General features: G+C 35.9%; 1 protein-coding gene across 1 annotated transcript in view; it reads left to right on the forward strand.

Moving 5' to 3' along the window:
- Window positions 1-20,135, forward strand: part of DNAH11 (dynein axonemal heavy chain 11) — a 277,853-nt gene that overhangs the window by 92,623 nt on the left and 165,095 nt on the right. Inside the window, exons 29-30 of the mRNA XM_052001418.1 lie at window positions 1,900-2,049; window positions 14,840-15,073. Coding sequence (XP_051857378.1) covers window positions 1,900-2,049; window positions 14,840-15,073 — 384 coding nt within the window. The remainder of the gene's footprint in view (window positions 1-1,899; window positions 2,050-14,839; window positions 15,074-20,135) is intronic.

Genomic DNA, 20,135 nt, shown 5'->3' on the forward strand with positions numbered 1-20,135 from the left:
TGCCACAGGGTCAGTGGAAGGCTGGTGGCAAAGCCTAGAGGCAGAGCTGGAGCTTGGATTGAGTTCTGGATGGATTGGGAACTGGAGTGACCCAAAGGTCAGCAGTGGGGACGTAGCAGCAGATCAAGAAAGGGGAAATAGGCAAGGGCTCACTAAGGGAACCTGTTAACATGTTTTCTATTTACTGCCATTATAGCCAACATTCCCATAATGTTTATGGTAGCAGTACAGGGGAAGGAGTCAGGGGAATTGGGTTCAAATCCTGGCTCTGCCGCTTACTAACTGTGTGACTTAGGGTCATTTCTTTTACTTCTCTGGACTTCAGTTTCTTCAAGGGTAAAAGTAGAGGAATGATCTAGATCATCTCAAAAGCTGCTTCCAGCTCTAAATCTATCCCTTCATCATCCTAACAGCTTTGTGAAGGAGATGGGACAAATGTCTTAATAATATCCATTTTATAGAAGGGAAGGGAAACCTGAGATTAGATATTCATTTTCAACTTTTGTTGATTCTTGAAAGGATTCAACTGACCTGAAAAAAATGACATCATTTCAACAAACTTTTATTAAGTACTGCGTGTTGGGGTCCAATCCATCAATAACCAAAGGCTGATTATATGCTAGACCCTCAGGACACTAATAAGTGAAGTAGTTTCTACCCAAAGGAAGCTTCCATTCTACAAAGAGAGAGGAACAAGTATATATGTATATATATATAGAGAGAGAGAAAGGGAGGGGAGGAGGGGGACAAGGAAAGGGAGAGGAAGGGGGAGAGAAAGTGATACATAATGCATCTGGGGAAGGGTCAGGAATCTTTATGAAGAAGCTGGCCTCTGAGCTGAGATTTGAAGGAAACTTGAGAATCTTACGAATTGGAGTTGATATTTGCATTTTTGTTTTTCTTTCCGGGTTATTTCTACCTTCTGAATCCAATTCTCCCTGTGCAACAAGAGAACTGTTCAGTTCTGCACATATATATTATATCTAAGATATACTGCAACATATTTAACATTTATAGGACTGCTTGCCATCTAGGGGAGGGGATGGAGGGAGGGAGGGGAAAAATCGGAACAGAAGAGAGTGCGAGGGATAATGTTGTAAAAAAATTACCCTGGCATGGGTTCTGTCAATAAAAAGTTATTATAAAATAAAGTAAAATAAAAATAAATAAATTTAAAAAACAAAACAAAACAAATACTCCCTAGCCACTCTTAAAAAAAAAAAAGAATTGGAGTTGAGGGGGGAATGTTTCAGGTATGGAGTTTCATGGATAAGAAACAATAAGGCCAGTTGAATTGGACCATAGAAGGGGAAGGAGAGAAATGTATACCACATCTGGAAAGATAGTAAGGACATTGAATGCCACACCAAGGAGTGTATATTTGATATTAAAGATGAGAAGGAGCACAAGAATGACATAGTCTGGTCAGAACTTTCAGAAAGCTCCTTTGGCAGCTATGAGGAGCATGTTTTAGAGTAAGTGAGACTGGAGCTGGAGACAAAAATATCCCAATCCTTTCTTCCCAGGGGTTTGCTGATACCTGGGACGTAGGATTATAGATGAAGAGCTAGAAGACACTCTTTGGCCTCTAAGGTCTCTTCTAGTTCTGAATCGCTGATCCTGCAGATGCTTCATTTTACAGATAAGATAAGGGCCACAAGAGATGGAAAGTGACTTACCTGAGGTCATATTAATGAAGCGGTACTTGAATCCAGATTCTCTGGCTCAAAATTCTGTTTTCTTTCTGAGGCATCATATTGACTCTGGTTTGTTTTAATAAATCATTTTTTAAAAGTGCAGTTAGTTCCCTCTCCCCCTTACCCTGTTATTCTAGAATACTAGAATCTTTTGTAAAAATAAATAAAAATTACCTTCTTCTGTCTCTTTGCTTTGTTCCAGGTCACAAGACACTTGACCAAACTCTTTGACAGCATTGCAGATCTGCAGTTTGAAGATAGCCAGCAGCTAGTGGCCAGCCGAGCCATTGGGATGTACAGCAAGGAGAACGAGCATGTCCCCCTCCATACTGCATGTGAATGCATAGGCCACGTAAGCAAAGATTCACGAATTGTTCTAGAGGGAATGCTGCCTTCAGATTCCCAGAGGTTGAAATAGAAAAAGCTATTGAGGCAATGGAATTGGAGAAGGGTTGTAAGTCACAGAGCCTAGATGCAAAATGAAGTTCCCACTTATTGTAGGTATTATTTTAATTTATTCACCCCCATTAATCTTGGGTTAAGGATTTCTAAAATTATTTGTCCTCTTTGTTGTTGTTTTATGTAAAGATAAAAGTAGGGATCAGATCTGTGAATTCATTCACATCTCTATGTGAATTCCAAGCAAGGAAACTCTCTTTACTAATACAGGTTGATACCTTCTCTACAATTTATAGAGGTTGTTTAGAAATTAAATGCTGTATGAGAGGCAGAATCTGAAATTAGTGTTTCTATGACTTGTTCTTTGACCTGTTCATTTTGGGGGATTAGATTATTTGGTTAATTTAGTTAATTAGTTAGTAATTTAGTTAATTAATTTTAGTTAGTTAACTTTTAATCTCTACTTCTGTAACTTTATTGGATGTAATTTTATTTTGCATTATAATCTGAAAAGTGCATTTATTTCTGCATTTGGTTATGAGATTTTTTGCTCTAGTATATGGTCAGTTTTTATGAAGGTGCCATTTATAGCTGAGAAAAAAATAATACTCCTTTCTATTTCCATTCAGTTTTCGCCAGAAGTCTCTCATATCAAAAATACTGTTCATATAAATTCTAAAAAAAAAAAATACTGTTCATATTCTTAATTTAGTTATTTATTTATTTTATGGTTAGGTTTATCTAGCTCTGAAAGGGGTAAGTTGGATTCCCCCACAAGTCTACTTTAATTCTCTATTTCTTCCTCTAACGCAATTAATTTTGCCTCTAAAAATTTAAGTACTATACAATTTGAAGCATAGATATTATTTCATTATCCATGGTGTTTTTGGCAAGATGTAGTTTCCTTGCTCATACCCCCATTTATCATTTCTTCCTTCCATGCCTCATTTTATGAAATAATTACTCCTTTTTATCTCTCCTTACATTTTTGTCTTTCTAGAATCACTTCATCATACATATCAGCCCAAGTCTTTCTTTCAAATTACTCAAGTAATGATGACAGTCATAAGAGTGCTGGTAACATTATCACATACAAGAATGAAGCAATTTGACCTTATTGAGAGCTTTAATGTATACATTATATTTCTCCTGGTTCCATATCAAATTTTCCATTCAGTTCTGCTGGTTTTGTCACAAATACCTGAAAGACTTTCAGTTTATTAAATGTCCATTTTTTTCTACTCAGGATTACTTAACTTTGCAGGGTAAGTTACCCTTGGTCAAAAACCCAGTTCTTTTGCTACAAAATATAGTGCTCCGAGATCTATGGTTTTTCAATGTAATTGCTTCTAGAACTTATATATTCTTTATTGTAATTTTTAAATTGTTTTCTTCTTGTTGCTGGAAATATTTTCTCCTAAACCTGGGAGCTTTGAAACTTGACTATAATATCCCTATAAGTTTTCCTCCTAGGATTGTTTGGGTGGCAATCAATGGTTGTTTTTTCCTATTTCTGCTTTGCCTTCTTGTTCTAGAATTTCAGGCAATTTTACTTGATAATTTCTTTGTTTTTGTTTCTTTGTTTTTATTAAAGCTTTTTATTTTCAAAACATATGCACTGATAATTTTTCAACATTGACCCTAGCATAGCCTTGTGTTCCAAATTTTCCCCTCCTTCCCCCCACTCCCTCTCCTAGGGGGCATGCAATCTGATATATGTTAAACATTGTAGAAATATATATATGTATATTAAATCCAGTATAGCATACATATTTATACAATTATCTTGCTGCACAAGAAAATCAAATCAAAAAGGAAAAAATGAGAAAGAAAATAAAATGCAAGCAAACAACAACAAAAAGAGTGAAGATGCTATGTTGTGAACCACACTCAGTTCCCAAAGTCCTCTCAATGGGTGTAGATGGCTCTCTTCATCACAAGATTATTGGAACTGGCCTGGATCAGCTCATTGTTGAAGAGAGCCACATCTATCAGAATTGATCATCATAGAATCTTGTTTCTGGGTATAGTGATCTTCTGGTTCTGCTCATTTCACTGAACATCCGTTCATGTAAGTCTCTCTAGGCCTTTCTGAAATCATCCTGCTGGTCACTTCTTACAGAACAGTAATATTCCATAACATCCACATACCATAACTTATTCAGCTATTCACCAACGGATGAGCATCCACTCAGTTTCCAGTTTCTTGCCATCACAAAAAGGGTTGCCATAAACATTTTTGTACATGTGGATCCCTTTCCCTCCTTTAAGGTCTCTTTGGAATATATAAGTCTAGTAGAAACACTGCTGGTTCAAAGGGTATGGACAATTTGATAACTTTTTTAGCATAGTTCCAAATTGCTCTCCAGAATGGCTGGATCTGCTCACAATTCCACCAACAATGCATCAGTGTCCCATTTTTCACACATCCCCTCCAACATTCATCATTATCTTTTCTTAGACAATCTGTGAGGTGTGTAGTGGTACTTCAGAGTTGTCTTTATTTGCATTACTCTGATCAATAGTGATTTAGAGCACCTTCTCATATAACTAGAAATGGTTTTAATGTCTTCATCTGAGAATGGTCTGCTCATGTCTTTTAGGTTGGGCGCAGCTAGGCTATCTTCATTTGCATTTTTTATTAATTCCCTTGAAATTCTTGACATTTTGTTCTTCCAGATGAACTTTGTTATTATTTTTTCTAGATCTGTAAAGTAATTTCTTGGGAGTTTGGTATGGCACTAAATAAGTAGATTAATTTAGGTAGTATTGTCATTTTTATTATATTCACTCAGCCTATCCATGAGCACTTGGTATTTTTCCAATTTATGTTTTTTGTGTGTGGAAAGTGTTTTGTAGTTGTGTTCATATAGTTCCTGATTTTCCCTTGGCAGATAGATTCCTAAATATTTTATACTATCGACAATTATTTTGAGTGGAATTTTTCTTTGAATCTCTTGTGGCTGGACTTTGTTGGTAATATATAAAAAGTGATGATTTATGTAAATTTATTTTGTATCCTGCAATTTTGCTAAAGTTGTGAATCATTTATAGTAGTTTTTTAGTTGATTCTTTGGTATTCTCTAAGAAGACATCATATCATCTGCAGAGAGTGATAATTTGGTTTCTTCATTACCTACTCTAATTACTTTAATCTCTTTTTCTTCTCTTATGGTCAAAGCCAATATCTTTAATATGATATTGAATAATGGTGATATTGGGCAATCTGGTTAGTTCTGGTTTGTCCCTGTTATATATGATGTTTGCTGATGGTTTTAAATAGATGCTACTGGTCATTTTAAGGAAATTTTATTCCTGTACTCTCTAGTGTTTTTAATAGGAATAGACGTTGGATTTTCTCAAATGCTTTTTCTGCATCTATTGAGATGATCATATGATTTTTATGAGTTTGATTATTGATATAGTCAATTATGCTAATACTTTTCCTAATATTGAACCAGCCCAGCATTCCTGGCATAAATCCTATTTGGCCATAGTGTATTATCCTGGGCATGACTTTTTATCATCTATATTTTTAAAGATTTTTGGATCAATATTCATTAGGAAAACTAGTCTATAATTTTCTCTATTTTCACCGTACCTGGTTTAGGTATCAGCACCATATCTTGTGTCATAAAAGAAATTTGGTAGGAGTCCTTCTTTCCCTGTTTTTTCAAGTAGTTTATATAGTATTGGAATTAATTGTTTTTTAAATGTTTGGTAGAAGTCACATATAAATCTATCTGGCTCCCTAAGAAAAAGGAAGTTGAATAAATAACTTGTTTTATTTCTTTTTTTCTAAAATGGGACTACTTAAATAATTTATTTCCTCTTCTGTTATCCTGGGCAATCTATATTTTTGTGAATATTCCTCCATTTCACTGATTATCAAATTTATTGAAATATAGTTGGGCAAAATAAATCCTAATTATTGCTCCAATTTTCTCTTAACTGGTGGAAAGTTCTCCCTTTTCATTTTTGAAACTTAACAGTTTGATTTTCTCTTTTCCTTTTTCTAATCAAATTAACTAAAGATTTATCTATTTTGTTTTTTTTTTTCATAAAACCAGTCCTTGGTTTTATTAATTAAATAGTTTTAGTTTCAATTTTATTAATCTTCCCTTTTATTTTCAGAATTTCAAAGTTGGTATATAATTGGAGATTTTTAATTTGTCCTTTTTCTAGCTTTTTTAGTGGTAAGCCCAATTCATTGATCTTCTCTTTCTCTGTTTTATCAAGTGAGCATCTAGAGATATAAAATTTCCCCTAATAACTGCTTTGGCTACATTCCACAAATTCTGATATGTTGTCTCATTATTGTCATTCTCTTGGATGCAGTTGTTGATTGTGTCTATGATTTGTTGTTTCACTCATTCATTCTTTAGGATTAAATTATTTAGTTTTCCATTAATTTTTGGTCTGTTTTCCACTAGCCTTTTATTGCATGCAATTTTTATTGCATCATTTGAAAAAAATGCATTGACTATTTCTGCCTTTTTGCATTGATTTTGAGGTTTATATGCTCTGATACATGATCAATTTTTGTATAGGCTTCATGAACTGCTGAGAAAAAAATAACCTCCTTTCTGTTTCCATTCAATTTTCTCCAGAGATCTATTATACCTAACTTTTTCTAACATTCTGTTTACCTCAAATTTTTTCTTATTTATTTTGTGGTTGATTTATCTATTTCTGAGAGAGCAAGATTGAGATCCCCCGCTAGTATAGTTTTGTTGTCTATTTCTTCTTGCAGCTCTCTTAACTTCTCCTCTAGGAATTTGGAAGCTATATCCAAATTTGATGCATATTTGTTTAATATTGATATTGCTTCATTATCTATGGTACTCTTTAGCAAGATATAGTTTCCTTCCTTATCTCTTTTAATTAGATATATCTTTGCTTTTACTTGATCTGAGATCAGGATTGCTACCCCTGATTTTTTAGCTTCACCTGAAGCATGATAGATTTTGCTCCAGCCCTTTATCTTCATCTGTTTGTATCACTATGCTTTAAACGTGTTTCTTATAAACAACATATTGTAGGATTCTGGCTTTTAATCCAGTCTGCTATCCACTTCCGTTTTATGGGAGATCCCATTCACATTCACAGTTAAAATAACTAATTCTGTATACCCTGCTATTTTGTTTACCCTAAGTTATGCTTTTATATTTTTCCCCCTTCCCTCTTCCCCAGTATTTTGCTTCTGATTACTATTGGCCTCAAACAGCCCTCTTCCTTTAGAGCCCCTCTTCCTTTCTTACACTTTTCCTGTTCTGGTTCTGTTTTCCCTTTTATTAGCTTTCCCATTTCTTTTTCCTTTTCCCCTCCTACTTTCATATAAAGTGAGACAAGAGACAAGTTTCTCTGTGAAACCAAATATGTCTGATATTCTCTCTTTGAGCCAAATCCCATGAAAGTAAGATTCACACAATGCTCATTCCCCTCTCTTTTTTCCCTCAGTTATAATAGGTTTTCTTTGCCTCTTTATGAGAAGTAATTTCCTTATTTTCCTCCTTTTCCCAGTACAATCACCTTTCCATGAAACTCTAGTTTTTTTTTCATATTATACCCATAATATAGAAATATAGTTCTTAAGAGTTTTCCTTTTTAGGATTAGTCGGGAACCGTCCCGACTCTAACCCAACTCCCAACTCTAACCCTAAATCCCACCTCCCGACTCCCAACTCTAACCCTTTTTATGCTTCTCTTGAGTTCTGTGTGTAGAGATCAATTTTTTTGTTCACTTCTGGTCTTTTCATAAGAAACAGATGAAAATCACCTGTGTCATCAATTGTCTATTTTCTATCTTGAAAGATAATGCTCATTTTAGTTGGATATCTTATCCTTGGCTGTAATCCAAATTTCTTGGCCTTTTGGAATATCAGATTCCAGGCCTGTCAATCCTTCCAGGCCCATTCAAGCTGCTAGGTGCTGGGCAATACTAATTGTGGCTCCTTGATATTTAAATTGTTTCTTTCTGGCTACTTGCAATATTTTTTCCTTGATGCAATAGTTCTGAAATTTAGCCATGATATTGCTTGGAGTTTTCATTTTGGGTTCTCTTTCAGGAGGTGATTGATGAACTCTTTCATTGGCTATTTTATCTTTTGATTGTAAGACATCAGGGCAGTTTTCCTTTGTGATTTCCTGAAGGATAAGTTCTAGGTTCTTTTTTTCCCATAATGGCTTTTAGGAAGTCCAGTAATCTTTAGATTGTCTCTCCTAGATCTATTTTCCAGATCAGTTGTTTTTCTTAGGAGATATTTTATATTTTCTTATATTTTTTCTTTTTTTGGTTTTGTCTGACTGATTTTTGAAGTCCTATTGAGTCATTCATTTCCATTTGTTCAATTCTTACTTTTGGTGTATTGTTTTCTTCAGTTACCTTTTGTATTTGGGCAATTAAATTGTTTTGTTCAGTGCATTTTTTCCATTTCAGTTTTTTTCAACAAATTGGTATATTTTTCATATCTATTTTGTAAAATGTGTTATATGCTTTTCCCATGTCGTCAAATCTATTTTGTCGGGAGATATGTACTTTTCCCCAAATCTATTTTGACAGGAATTATGTGCTTTTTCCATTTCATTAAATCTATTTTTAAGGAGTTTTCTTCAGATAATTTTTGTTTTTTCCTTTTCCATACTCTCTTGCAAAGATCCCATTTTCTTCCCCCATTTTTCTTTTAACGTCTTTTAAGATCCTTTTTGAAGTCTTCCAAGAAAGCTGTGTGAAATAGGGACCAGCTCATAACCCACTTTGAGTCTTTATCTGGAGTTGATTTGCCTTTAGGAACCTTGGGAGTTGAAGTCTGTTTTTCTCTCTCTTTGTGAAAGCTGTCTATGATGAGAATTTTTTGTTTTGGGGGGTTTTTTTTCTATTTTTTTAAAATATTGAGGTCTGCTCTTAATGCGAAGAAACAACAGCTACTTTAATTTACCCTGGGGCAATTTGAATTGATTTCCAGTGCTGAGTAATTGCAGCCAGGTACCACATTCTTCCAAAGTTCGGCAGTTTACAATTTGCCATTTGTAGCAAATCTGCCAAATCACCTGCTTGCACCCGGGACAGAGTAGTCTAAGAGGCTCACAAAAGATGGACACAAACACTCTGGCTCCCTGTGTTGCGGTCTTGGCTCAGCAGACTATCCCCATGTTCTGAAGTTCTTCCAAGGTATCTTCTTCTGGAAATTGTCGTACTCCAGATATTTGTGGGTTCTTTGACTCCAAAATCAGTTTAGAGGCTTAATCTGCTGTTAGTTTGAAAGAAGGTCAGTTAAAGTCATAGAAAGCTGTGTCTGCTCTCTGTCATCTTGCCCCGCCCCCCTGATAATTTTTTTTATAATATTGTTTGTAGATTATTTTTTAATCATAACTTTCAGCGACTAGAGTCAGCTACTCTAGATTGCTTATTTTTCTAATTAGATATTTCACATTATCTTTTATTTTTTCATTCTTTAAATTTTGTTTTATTCTTTCTTCATGTCTTATAATAACATCATTAACTTCCCCTTTTCTGATCCTAGTTTTCAAGTTGATTAACTTTCTTTTCACAATTTTCTTGATTTTCTTGACCTGCTCTTATTTTTTTCCTAATTTTAATTGCTGCTCCTTATTTGATTTTTGAAGTCCTTTTTAAGTTCTTCCAAGAATTCTTTAACGGACTTTGGCCTATTTGACATTTCTCATTATAAAAGGAGTGACTTTTTGTAACTACACTATTTTCCATGTAACTACACATGAACCCCAATTTTTTCCATTTCCACAGTAGCTATCTATGGTTATATTGCTTCTCCTTTGATTATTCATTTTTATTTTTATTTTATTTTCAGCAGTTATTATTATAATCAAGTTCTAGTCCTGAGATATAGGGAGTATGATGCCCTAAGCTTCGGTTTCTTCTTATTCTAGGTCAGTTCCAGGGCCTAGGCTCCTTTCTGCCCCAGAATTGAAACCAGGTATTCTGCTCTCCTGCAAAAACTGATAGCCAGCTGAATAGCTGCCCTTCCTCTATCACACTCATCAGGTATATGCTTACTCCTTCTTCCCCAAAGCTGCAACCCAGCACCAGGTCTGGGTCAGGTCAGTACAGCTGCACCTGACATCCCTCAACAGTGGAAGGTCCTTCAATATTCTTCTACTAAGTTGCTGGACTCCTACCTGGTAAAGTGAAAATCCCTGAGGCTGAGCATGCCTTCAAACCCAGGAGCCTCAAGGGTTGGTTGTTTTTTGATTCAGACAAATACCTGGAAATATTTGCACTTCACTCAGTCAGAATCTCTCCCAGGAGTTTGAGTTTTTCCTGAGGTCTTCTCAAATTGTCTTAGGAAGGCAACTGCTTTACTCCCACGCCTGTTTATTTCTGCTGCTCTACATTCACTCTGAGGCAATGTTCTGGGGTTTGTTTGTTTATTTGTTTTGTAAGAAGTTTGGAGAGCTGAAAGTGTTTTATTTTGCCAACTTCTCAGAATCCTCTCTCCATCATATTTATAATTATATATTTTATTTTATATATTATATACATAATATAATATATATTATATAGTATGTAATACATATATGATATATAAAATATTATATATCATAATATATGTATTATATAAATGTAATATATATTTATAATTATAATTATTCATATTTCTAATTACAATTTATAATTACAAGTGTTGTGTGTATTTTCCTTCATCTTATTATTTTATACTTTTCTCGTTTGCTTTTTGCTTTTCTCTTTATAAGGAGGAAAAGGATAATGAAAGTAAAGGAGTGAGTTCAGAACCAATGCTCTGGGTTTGAGGAAATCTATTTCTACTCCCCTACTTCTCCTCCTTTTTCCTCACCCAGGGTCTGATAAGTTACCCTTTAGTCATTTTAAGCCTCTCTTTGAAGTCTACCCTCTTTTGTTAGAGGGTGGTTTGGTTTTGCTTCAGACTAAGACCTCTATTAATATATCCCCCACCTGAGTTCCTTCTTTCCACTTGTTCACTTTCCTTCACATTTCTCTATTGAGTGAAATATTTTTGTTTTTATTTTTACAGACCCAGTTCTCTCTATATGGGACTATAGTCTTCTATGGTTAGATTAATCTGTTGAGAACAGGGTCCAGATATTTCCTCCTCATTCTATTCATCCTCCTTGTCTATTTGGTCTTCTGCTTTCACATCTTAATTATATAAAACAAATTTTCTCTTTCTTCTCCCTTCCCGCACATACAGTGTGTTCCTCTTCATCTCCCTTTCCATTCTTCTAAAAGATCATCAAAGCATAACAAAACCACTCCCAGACTTTTTCTCTAATTAGATTCTTTCTATAAACTCTGACGATAGTTTTAAGAGGATACGTTTATCACTTCCCCATAAAATGTAAACAGTTTTTTTTTTTCTTTTTCAGTCTCTTATGGTTATTCTTTTTACTTTTTATGTTTCTTGTGATTCCTATATTTGTATTTTAAAGTGTTTATGCAGTTTGTGTCTTTTCATGAGGATTTCTTAGAAGTCCTATATTTCATTAAAGACCCATTTTCCCCCTCTCATACCCAGTTTTACTGGACAAGCTATTTCTGGTTGTTGTTAAAGTTTCTGATCTGATAATGTTTGCTCAGAACTTTCTAATTACATGTAGTATTCTTAGACATGTAAATTCTGGATTTTTACTATAAAACTCTCTTTCTAATCCTTTCTTCTATAACTTTCGTTTCTTTTTTGGTTTTTTCACCTACCATACTAGTGATCAATGATATTAAAAATCATTTTTTGTGCTTTTTGAAAATTTTCTTTCCATCTCTTTCAGAAATACTAGTTGTATTTCTGCCCAAGTTGCATTTCTCTTTGAGTCTTTGAAGATATTTTGGAGTCATTTCTTCTGAGTTTTAATCTTGAGAGCATCCCTATCACCATATTAATTTTTTATGGTATGATTCTTTTTATTTACACATTTTTAGCCTAATTCTTGTCTTCAGATTTGATATTGGAATTGGCTTAGCACTCTTTTGAAGGGAATGTCTGGGCTGATCCTGTGTCAGACTTCGGCTAGTTTCTTGGGGGTATTGTATTATTCTAAGATTTCAGAGACTGATCAGGTTGGGGACCTCCAAACTTTTAGAGCTCCCAAAGTGATCTAATGCAGGACAAAGTCCGAACATTGCCCCCTTACTCTGAAATCTACAAGCTTCTGACAACACGGCTTTGGGTTTGCCCCTGGTTGAAGTTTCAGTGAACTACTTCTAGATTCAATCACTATTAGCTAGCAAGAAATCTCTACAAGTTCAAAGTGATAGATCTTCAGAGTCTTCTCTGATCTGGGCTTTCTGCCCTGGTTATTCCATTTCAAATTGGGCTGGAGGCTGAATCTGAGACCTGAGAATCCATAATCAGGGTTTTAGGTACATGCTACTATTTGTTTCTGAACTTCTCTTATCAGTACATTGCCTAACGCAGCTTAGATTTTGTGAGTGTTCTTCCTGTCTGAGCACACAGGTTTCTCCCTTAAGCTGGCCCTGAATCTGTGACCCATCACTGAGTTGTGATGGACAGAGTTGCCACTTGATACCTGTTCTTGCACCTTGCATAACGTTGGAGACCCATATGAGTTTGTGACCTCCTCTTGCCATGGTGCAAAATTGTGGCTCTCTCTCACTTTATGTAAATTGAAATATTCCAAGTTCACTGGAGGCTAGACTCCATCCCTAATCTCTACAGGCTTCTCTGTCTCCCTCTCCTGACCCGAGCTGGAAATATAACTAGTGTTTTGTTTTGTTTTTCTTTGAGTTGACTGATCAAAACTCGATCTGATATGTGTTCTAGGTTTTTGTTGGAAGGGATGGGGGAGAGGCAGCAGTACTCAGAGTCAAGTTGTGCTTCTGGTTGCTACCATCTTCATTACCATTCATTGCATATCTTCCAGATACATGGAGGCGATGGGACTCTCTTTACCAATTCAGATCATCACACAGTCTGCAACTTACTGTCTCAGATTTGCCCCGGATCACAGGACCAGTATATGTCAGAGATGGGATTTAAATCTAGATCTTTCCAATAGCAAGACATGCTCTCTGCCTATTAAGTTCTGCTGCTCCTGGCATGTGAGACTCTCATACATTAGAGGCTTAATGAATGTTTGTTGATGTTAAGCCATCTAAATTCAATCAAGAATTTATTAAATGCTATCTGCTATAGGCAGGTCACTGTGCTTAAGTAGAAAGATAAAAATGTGACAGTCCTTGTTCTCAAGGAGATTGCCATCTAATGAGTGGAGTAAAGGGAGATGTAGAAATAATTTTGATACAAGAAAGCTGGAAATGACTGGTACAGAATCTGATGATTGAATTGAGTCTGAAAGAAAGCCAGAGCTTCTAGGAGGGAAGGTGAGAAGGAAGAACATTCACCTAGGACACAGAAAAAAGGAAAGAGAGTGCTGTGTGTGAGAATGGGTCCGTAGTAGAGTACATGGAGAAGAGTAAAGTGTAAGAAGAAAAAAGTAGCAAGAGTCCAAGTCATGAAAATTTTCAAACTTTGAACAGATTTATATGGGTTCATGGGGCTAATAGGGAACCACTGGCGTTTATTGAGTAGAAAGAGAGATAATGTGGTCAGACCTGAACTTTTGAAAAAGCCATTATGAGATGGACTCCAAACCACTTTTGGTTTGGAGCAAAAAGCAAGGGGAGAAAGGAAGGGAGTACAATATATTGGGATGGAGAGGAGTCATTACCAGCATTATCAGAGGCCTGAAGATAGGGTGAGGGCAACTGGGTTTACAGCATAAAAATAAACAAATACAGGCAGAAAATAAGTTCCAAGAATCATTGTTAGTCAGGGCTGAAAAGGTAGTTAGTTCCAGCTGAACACCATGGCCAGAATTTGTATTTTATTTGGTAGCTACAGATTTTTAAGTGGGGGAATAATTTGACAAGAATGGTATAATGGAAAGATAACAGAGGTAGTAATTTTGAGGATAAACTTAAAAAGATAAACAGGAGGCAGGATTACCAAGAGTCACAAGATTACCATAACTTGAGCCAAAAAAGGTGAAGGAATGTATAATCAATATTAAATTGCTTGCCTTTTCAAGGATTGGGGAGAATTGGGGTGGGGATGGAATTTGCATTATATGTATAATTGGGAAATAGTTAATGAAATAAATAAAAATATATTTTAAAAAATCAGAGGTGAGGACCTGAGCTAGGTTGATTATAGTATGAGTAGAAAGGAAGCGAGATTAATGAGGTAGTTTAACAGGAGTCGACAGACGATCATATTTGAGGGCAAGGGGACAGGAAGAGTTTAAGTTTAGCAGGTGAAGGGTCTAAGTGACTGGGATCACAGTATTGCTGTAAACAGAAATAGGGAAGTTAGTTTCTAAGGGGAGTTATTTCAGAGCTCGATGACTATGAGGGACAAAGGGAATGCCCAGGTAGAGATAGGCAGTGAGCAGATAAGAAGTCTAGGATTGGAGTTCTGGGGAAACGGGGGGAGTAGAGCTATAACTTTGGGAGTCATCAGCACTGATGTAAGAATTGATGCCATGGGAACGGATGTGCTTGGAGCCAGGTTCCTCCTGATTCCACATTTAATGTACCATTCTGTGCAATATTTAATTGGCTTTCAGTAAAATGTTTTACAGTCTCCTAGGTAGGATTACTGCCTTAGAATGCTGCTTCAGTCCTTTCAGAGCATCTGCGGAATATGCTAGGGCTAGTACTCTTCAACTATAAGCATTGAGTCAGTAAGATAATGCTTCTTTTTTCAAAGGTGGAAACATGGCTCCAGCGTCTTGAAGAAACCATGCAGGAAACAGTGCGTTGTTATATCACAGATGCCATAACCGCCTTTGAAGAAAAGCCCAGGGAGCAGTGGATTTTGGACTTCCCAGCCCAAGTTGCACTGACCAGCTCACAGATTTGGTGGACCACGGATGTGGGGATAGCCTTCAGCAGACTGGAAGAAGGATATGAAACGGCCTTAAAGGATTACAATAAAAAGCAGGTACGCCCCAGAATCCCTGCAGCCATTTCTAATTCTTGATTGTCGAGATGGGTCCTGGAGCCCCCAAAGTCTCATCCCATGGGAAGCAGGCTCAGGAAGCTCTTGCCAATATGGCCTGGTGACACACCAGGTAGAGGTCTGTCACTTGAGGACTTGCCAATAGGCGCACCAAGCAAGCCGAAGGATAAGCATTTCCCTTCCATTTTAAATCTCAGTGACCATCTACTACATCATAGAGGAGTTGTAACCTTTGACAGTGAAAGGAGTATCAATGCTAAGGAAATGACAGCTCCTCTATTTATTGTTGTATTTCAGTGTCATAAAATTATAGGTCTGCCTTTTTACATACCTACTGTGTGCCAGGGACCTACTGTGTTCTTGGGCTACAGAAATGAAAATTGTTTGGGTCCTGATTGACTCGGATTGAATGTAAATAGTCATTTCTGCTTTGGCCAGAAACCTGAGGTCTTCCTCTCTGATTGATTGATTTAGATTCATTGGACCAGGTGAAGGAAGATATTCTTTTCCTTATTTTCTCCCCAGCCTTAATCGCTGAATGGGTGTTGCCTCACTCAAACTGAGATCTGTTGAAAACCTTAGTTTGAAAAGGCCCAGGTCTCCCATTTCATCCAGGGCCATCTCCAGTTGTCTTGATTTCTATCTGGCCACTGAACCCAGATGTCCCTGAAGGGGAAAATGAGGCAGGTGACCTTGCCCAGCCCTCCTTCCCTTAAATCCAATTCCCTTATGTGTCATGACATCATCTCTCTGATATCACAGTCCTCTTTGAGAAGGAAGAACAAACAACAACAATCATCATATGTAATAATTGTATTATTATTTTTAATCTTTTTTTTTTTTTTTGCTGAGGCAATTAGGGTTAAGTGACTTGCCCAGGGTCACACAGCTAGGAAGTGTCAAAGTGTCTGAGACCAGATTTGAACTCAGGTCCTCCTGAATCCAGGGCTGGTGTTCTATCCACTGCGCCTTCTAGCTGCCCCAGTATTATTATTTTTTAAACTAGAACTGTGATTTCATTGACATTCATAGACATTTCTAATGGGGAAACTCCCTCTGTCAGTGCAAACTGGGAGCTGCTTTGTGATCTCTGGTCTTAGAGATTTCTTATCTCCAGCACCAAGGACAGTGCCTTGTATTTTACTGAAAATGAAAGTCCTCTCATACTGTGCAAGATCCTCCTTCGCATCCTTTGCCTCAATCCATGGGCTTTGAATATGGACAGATATATTTGATTGTACTATTCTCACACAAGACTTGTATCTGTGGTAGGACCCATCATGATAGAATTCCTGTAGAGCTAGCAAGCATCATGGGCCAACCAAAGAGATCAAAGTCAGGCGATCTGGGTTCTAGTAAATCAGTCTAATAATAATTAAGTGACTACTGTGTGCTGGACACTGATCTCTCCCCTGTTGCTTAATAGCTATGTAACTATAAACATCACTTCCCTTCCTAGAGTTTCTGGGGTAGAGTAGAACCAGATTAGTTCATCTCTAAGTGATTCCCCAATTCTGACTTTCTCTGGTCCATCCTGTTAAAAGAGAGCTTTCCTCCCCAAATGGTTGCTCCTCTGTGTCAAATCTCCTATGTCCTTTTTCCCATTTTAAGTTATATTGAGCATTTATGTGTTTTATATATTATTCGTGTATTTGTAGAAATTGTTCATGTGTCTGCATATGCTGTCAGACTACATCTGGAATGAAATGTTCTGTCCTGGGTGTCCCCTTTGAGGAACAACATTGACCAAGTTGAAGGGCAGATGGGCTGGCTAAGGATCTTGAGTTTGTGCCATATGGAGATTGGTTGAAGGCCCTGGAGAGGCTTTGTTTAGTCTGGAAAAGGCTGAAAAGAATGGAAGGGCTCCATAGCTGTGTCTAAGTATCTGAAGGGTGAGTTGGAGGTTCAGAAAGGTGGGTTCCAGAAAAACCCCCGAATAGTTTGAAGTATCCCAGAGTATAGTGGGCAGCTGAAGGAGGAGGAGTGAACTTTTCAGTCACTGGCTTCCAGAAAAAGCTTTGCTTTTTTTCTAGGAATGCTTGAGAAGAGGATGTTTGTTTAAACTTTTCTTTTTCCAGGAGCAAATCTTGATAATGAGAGTATAATATCAAAGACTCTCTGAAGGCAAGAGCTATGTTTCTCTTAGCTTTGTAGCCCCAGTGCTGAGTGCAGTAACTAGTTCAGGGTAGGTATTTAATAAGTGCTGAATTATTGGGTTGGATTAATGAACCATCTAGAAATTCAAAGTTAGAAGGGACCTTGATGGATATTGTGTTGTTTAATTGTTTATTTATTTCTTTGTGACTCCATTTGGTGTTTTATTATCAAAGATATTGAAGTAATTGCTATTTCTTTCTCTAGCTCATTTTACTGAAGAGGGAACTGAGGCAAACGGGGTTAAGTGACTTGCCCAAGATCACACAGTTAATAAATATCTGAAGCATATTTGACCTCAAGAAGATGAGTTTTCCTGACTCCAGGCCTGGCTCTATTCACTGTATCACCTGTTCACTGCCAGTGGTCTTTCTGATAGAGGCAACTCTACCAGGCTTGCACATCTACACCTAGATCCACCTCAACAACTAAATAATTAGAAACAAAAGAGTGGCCAGATATTGGCCTGTGGGTCTCCTGTTGATTTGCAAATCATAAGATCTCAGAATTAAAATGTAAGAACTGAGACTAGAAGGATAAAATGATTTACCTGCAGTTTATATGGATAAGAAAATAGCAATGCTAAATCTCTAGCCTGAGGCAGTTAGGTAGCACAGTGCTGATCTGAGAGTCAGAAAGATTCCTTTTCCTGAGTTCAAATCCGGCTTCAGACACATGCTAGCTGTTTGAGCCTGGGAAAGTCATTTAATTTTCTCTGCCTCAGTTTCCTCATCTCTAAAATGAGCTGGAGAAGAAAATAGTAAACCTACTCTAGTATTTTTGCTAAGAAAATCCCAAACCATGAAATACTGGATATGATTAAAAAACAACTGAACAACGAAAAGACTTTAACCTAGAGTCAGTAACCTTACTTCAAATCCTGTCCTACTTCTGATATCCAACTAGGTGACCATGGGAAAGTCGTTTAAATTTCCTGGGCATCAGTTTCCTCATCTGCAAAATGAGAGGAGACTAGGTAAATTCAAATGTCCTTTTGGACTCTAGATCTGTGTTCCCATGTCTTTCAATCCAGTGAGTTCTTCACTGCACATACGGCCTTTGGTTAATCACATTCCGCAAATGTGGAAATTTCACAAATTGTATGTGAAAATAGAAATAGAATATGATGAAAGAGAAGCCATTTTGCCATATTTTTCTGGGTTATGTTCACTTCTGGTATCTGTTATGTAATAATCCTATGATTCACTTGAAAGTGGGTCCTGCAGCTTTGGTCCCTAGTGCTTTCCTTAGGAAGAAAAATATATACTTAAGATTTTTTTCTAAAAATAAAATTGTTATTGATTTATTTTTATTTTTTAAGTTTAATTTGAGTTTTTAATTTTAATTTCCAAATTTTCTCCCTCTCACACATTGAGAAGGCAAGAAACATAATATCAATTATTAAATTTGATAAAATCATACAAAATCTATTTCTGTATTAGCCATATTACAAAAAAGGTGAGAAAATTATGTTTGAATCTTCACCCAGACTCTATCAATTCTTTGGTTGGATCTCATTTTTCAACATGAGTCCTTTGGTCCTTATCAGAGAAACTTACTATAAATTTTCCTCTAGTTTCTTCTTTTCTTTTAATTTTGAATGCTTTGGTTTTGTATAAAAACGATTTTAATAAACAAAATCAAAATTATCCATTTTGCATCCTGTAGTGAATGCTGTCTATCACTGCTCATAATTATCCACAGATCTGTTAAGTTTTCCACATTCACCTAATTTGCTTATATCACCTATTATGTCTAAATCATATACCCATTTTGACCTTATCTTGTGTTATATATGTTAGATATTGGCCTATAGATAGTTTCTGTCAAGTTGCTTTCTAGTTTTTCCAGCAACATGTATCAAATAGTGAGTTCTTAACTCAAACACTTTTATTTCTGAGCTTAGCTAACATACATTACTATGGTCATTTACTACTGTATGATATACCTAATATACCTAATCTACTCCATTGATCTGTGACTCTATTTTTTAGCCAGTGACTGGATTGTTTTTAATGATTATCACTTTGTAATATAGTTAGAATTTTGATACTACTAGTCTGCTTTCCTTCACATTAAAAAAAAAACTGATTTCTTTGATATTTTTGACATTTTGTTCTTCCTGATAAATATTGTTACTCTTTTTTTCTAAATCTATAAAATAATTTCTGCTGTTTGGTATGAAATTGAACTTAGCTTAAATTAAGTTAAATTAACTTAGGTAGAATTGTCATTTTTATTATGTTGGCTTCGTCTACTCATGAGTAATAAATATTTCTCTAGTTGTTTAGTTCAGTCTTTATTTGAGTGAAAAATGTTTTATAATTGCATTCATGTAGTAGATTTGTTTCCCTTGAAAGATAGAAGGGAACTTGAAAGAAAGATGTAGGGAAACTACATGAAGTATTTTATCATTGTCTGCCATTATTTAAAATGGAATTTCTCTATTTCTTGCTGCTGAGTTTTGTTGGTAGTATGTAGAAATGTTGATGCTTCGTATGGGTTTATTTTATTTCCTGCAACTTCACCAGTGCTGTTTATTGTTTCAACTGTTTTTTTAGTTTATTTTTAGAGTTCTCTAAGTATACCCACCATATTGTCTGCAAAGAGTGATAGTTTTGTTTCCTTGTTGCCTATATTAATTCTTTCTATTTCTTTTTTCTTCTCTTATTGATATAGTTAGCATTTTTAATATAATATTGAGCGATAATAGTGATAATGATATCCTTGTTTTTCCCTTAAGCTTGTAAGAAAAGTTTCTAGCTTATCCTCATGACAAATAATGTTTGCTGATAGTTTTAGATAAATACTATTTGTAATTTTAAGGAAAATTCCATTTATTCTTATGCTTTCTAGTATTTTCTAAGTAGAAATAAGCATTATATTTTGT

The sequence above is a fragment of the Antechinus flavipes genome, chromosome 5 (genome assembly GCF_016432865.1).
Source record: "Antechinus flavipes isolate AdamAnt ecotype Samford, QLD, Australia chromosome 5, AdamAnt_v2, whole genome shotgun sequence".
Lineage (NCBI taxonomy): Eukaryota > Metazoa > Chordata > Mammalia > Dasyuromorphia > Dasyuridae > Antechinus > Antechinus flavipes.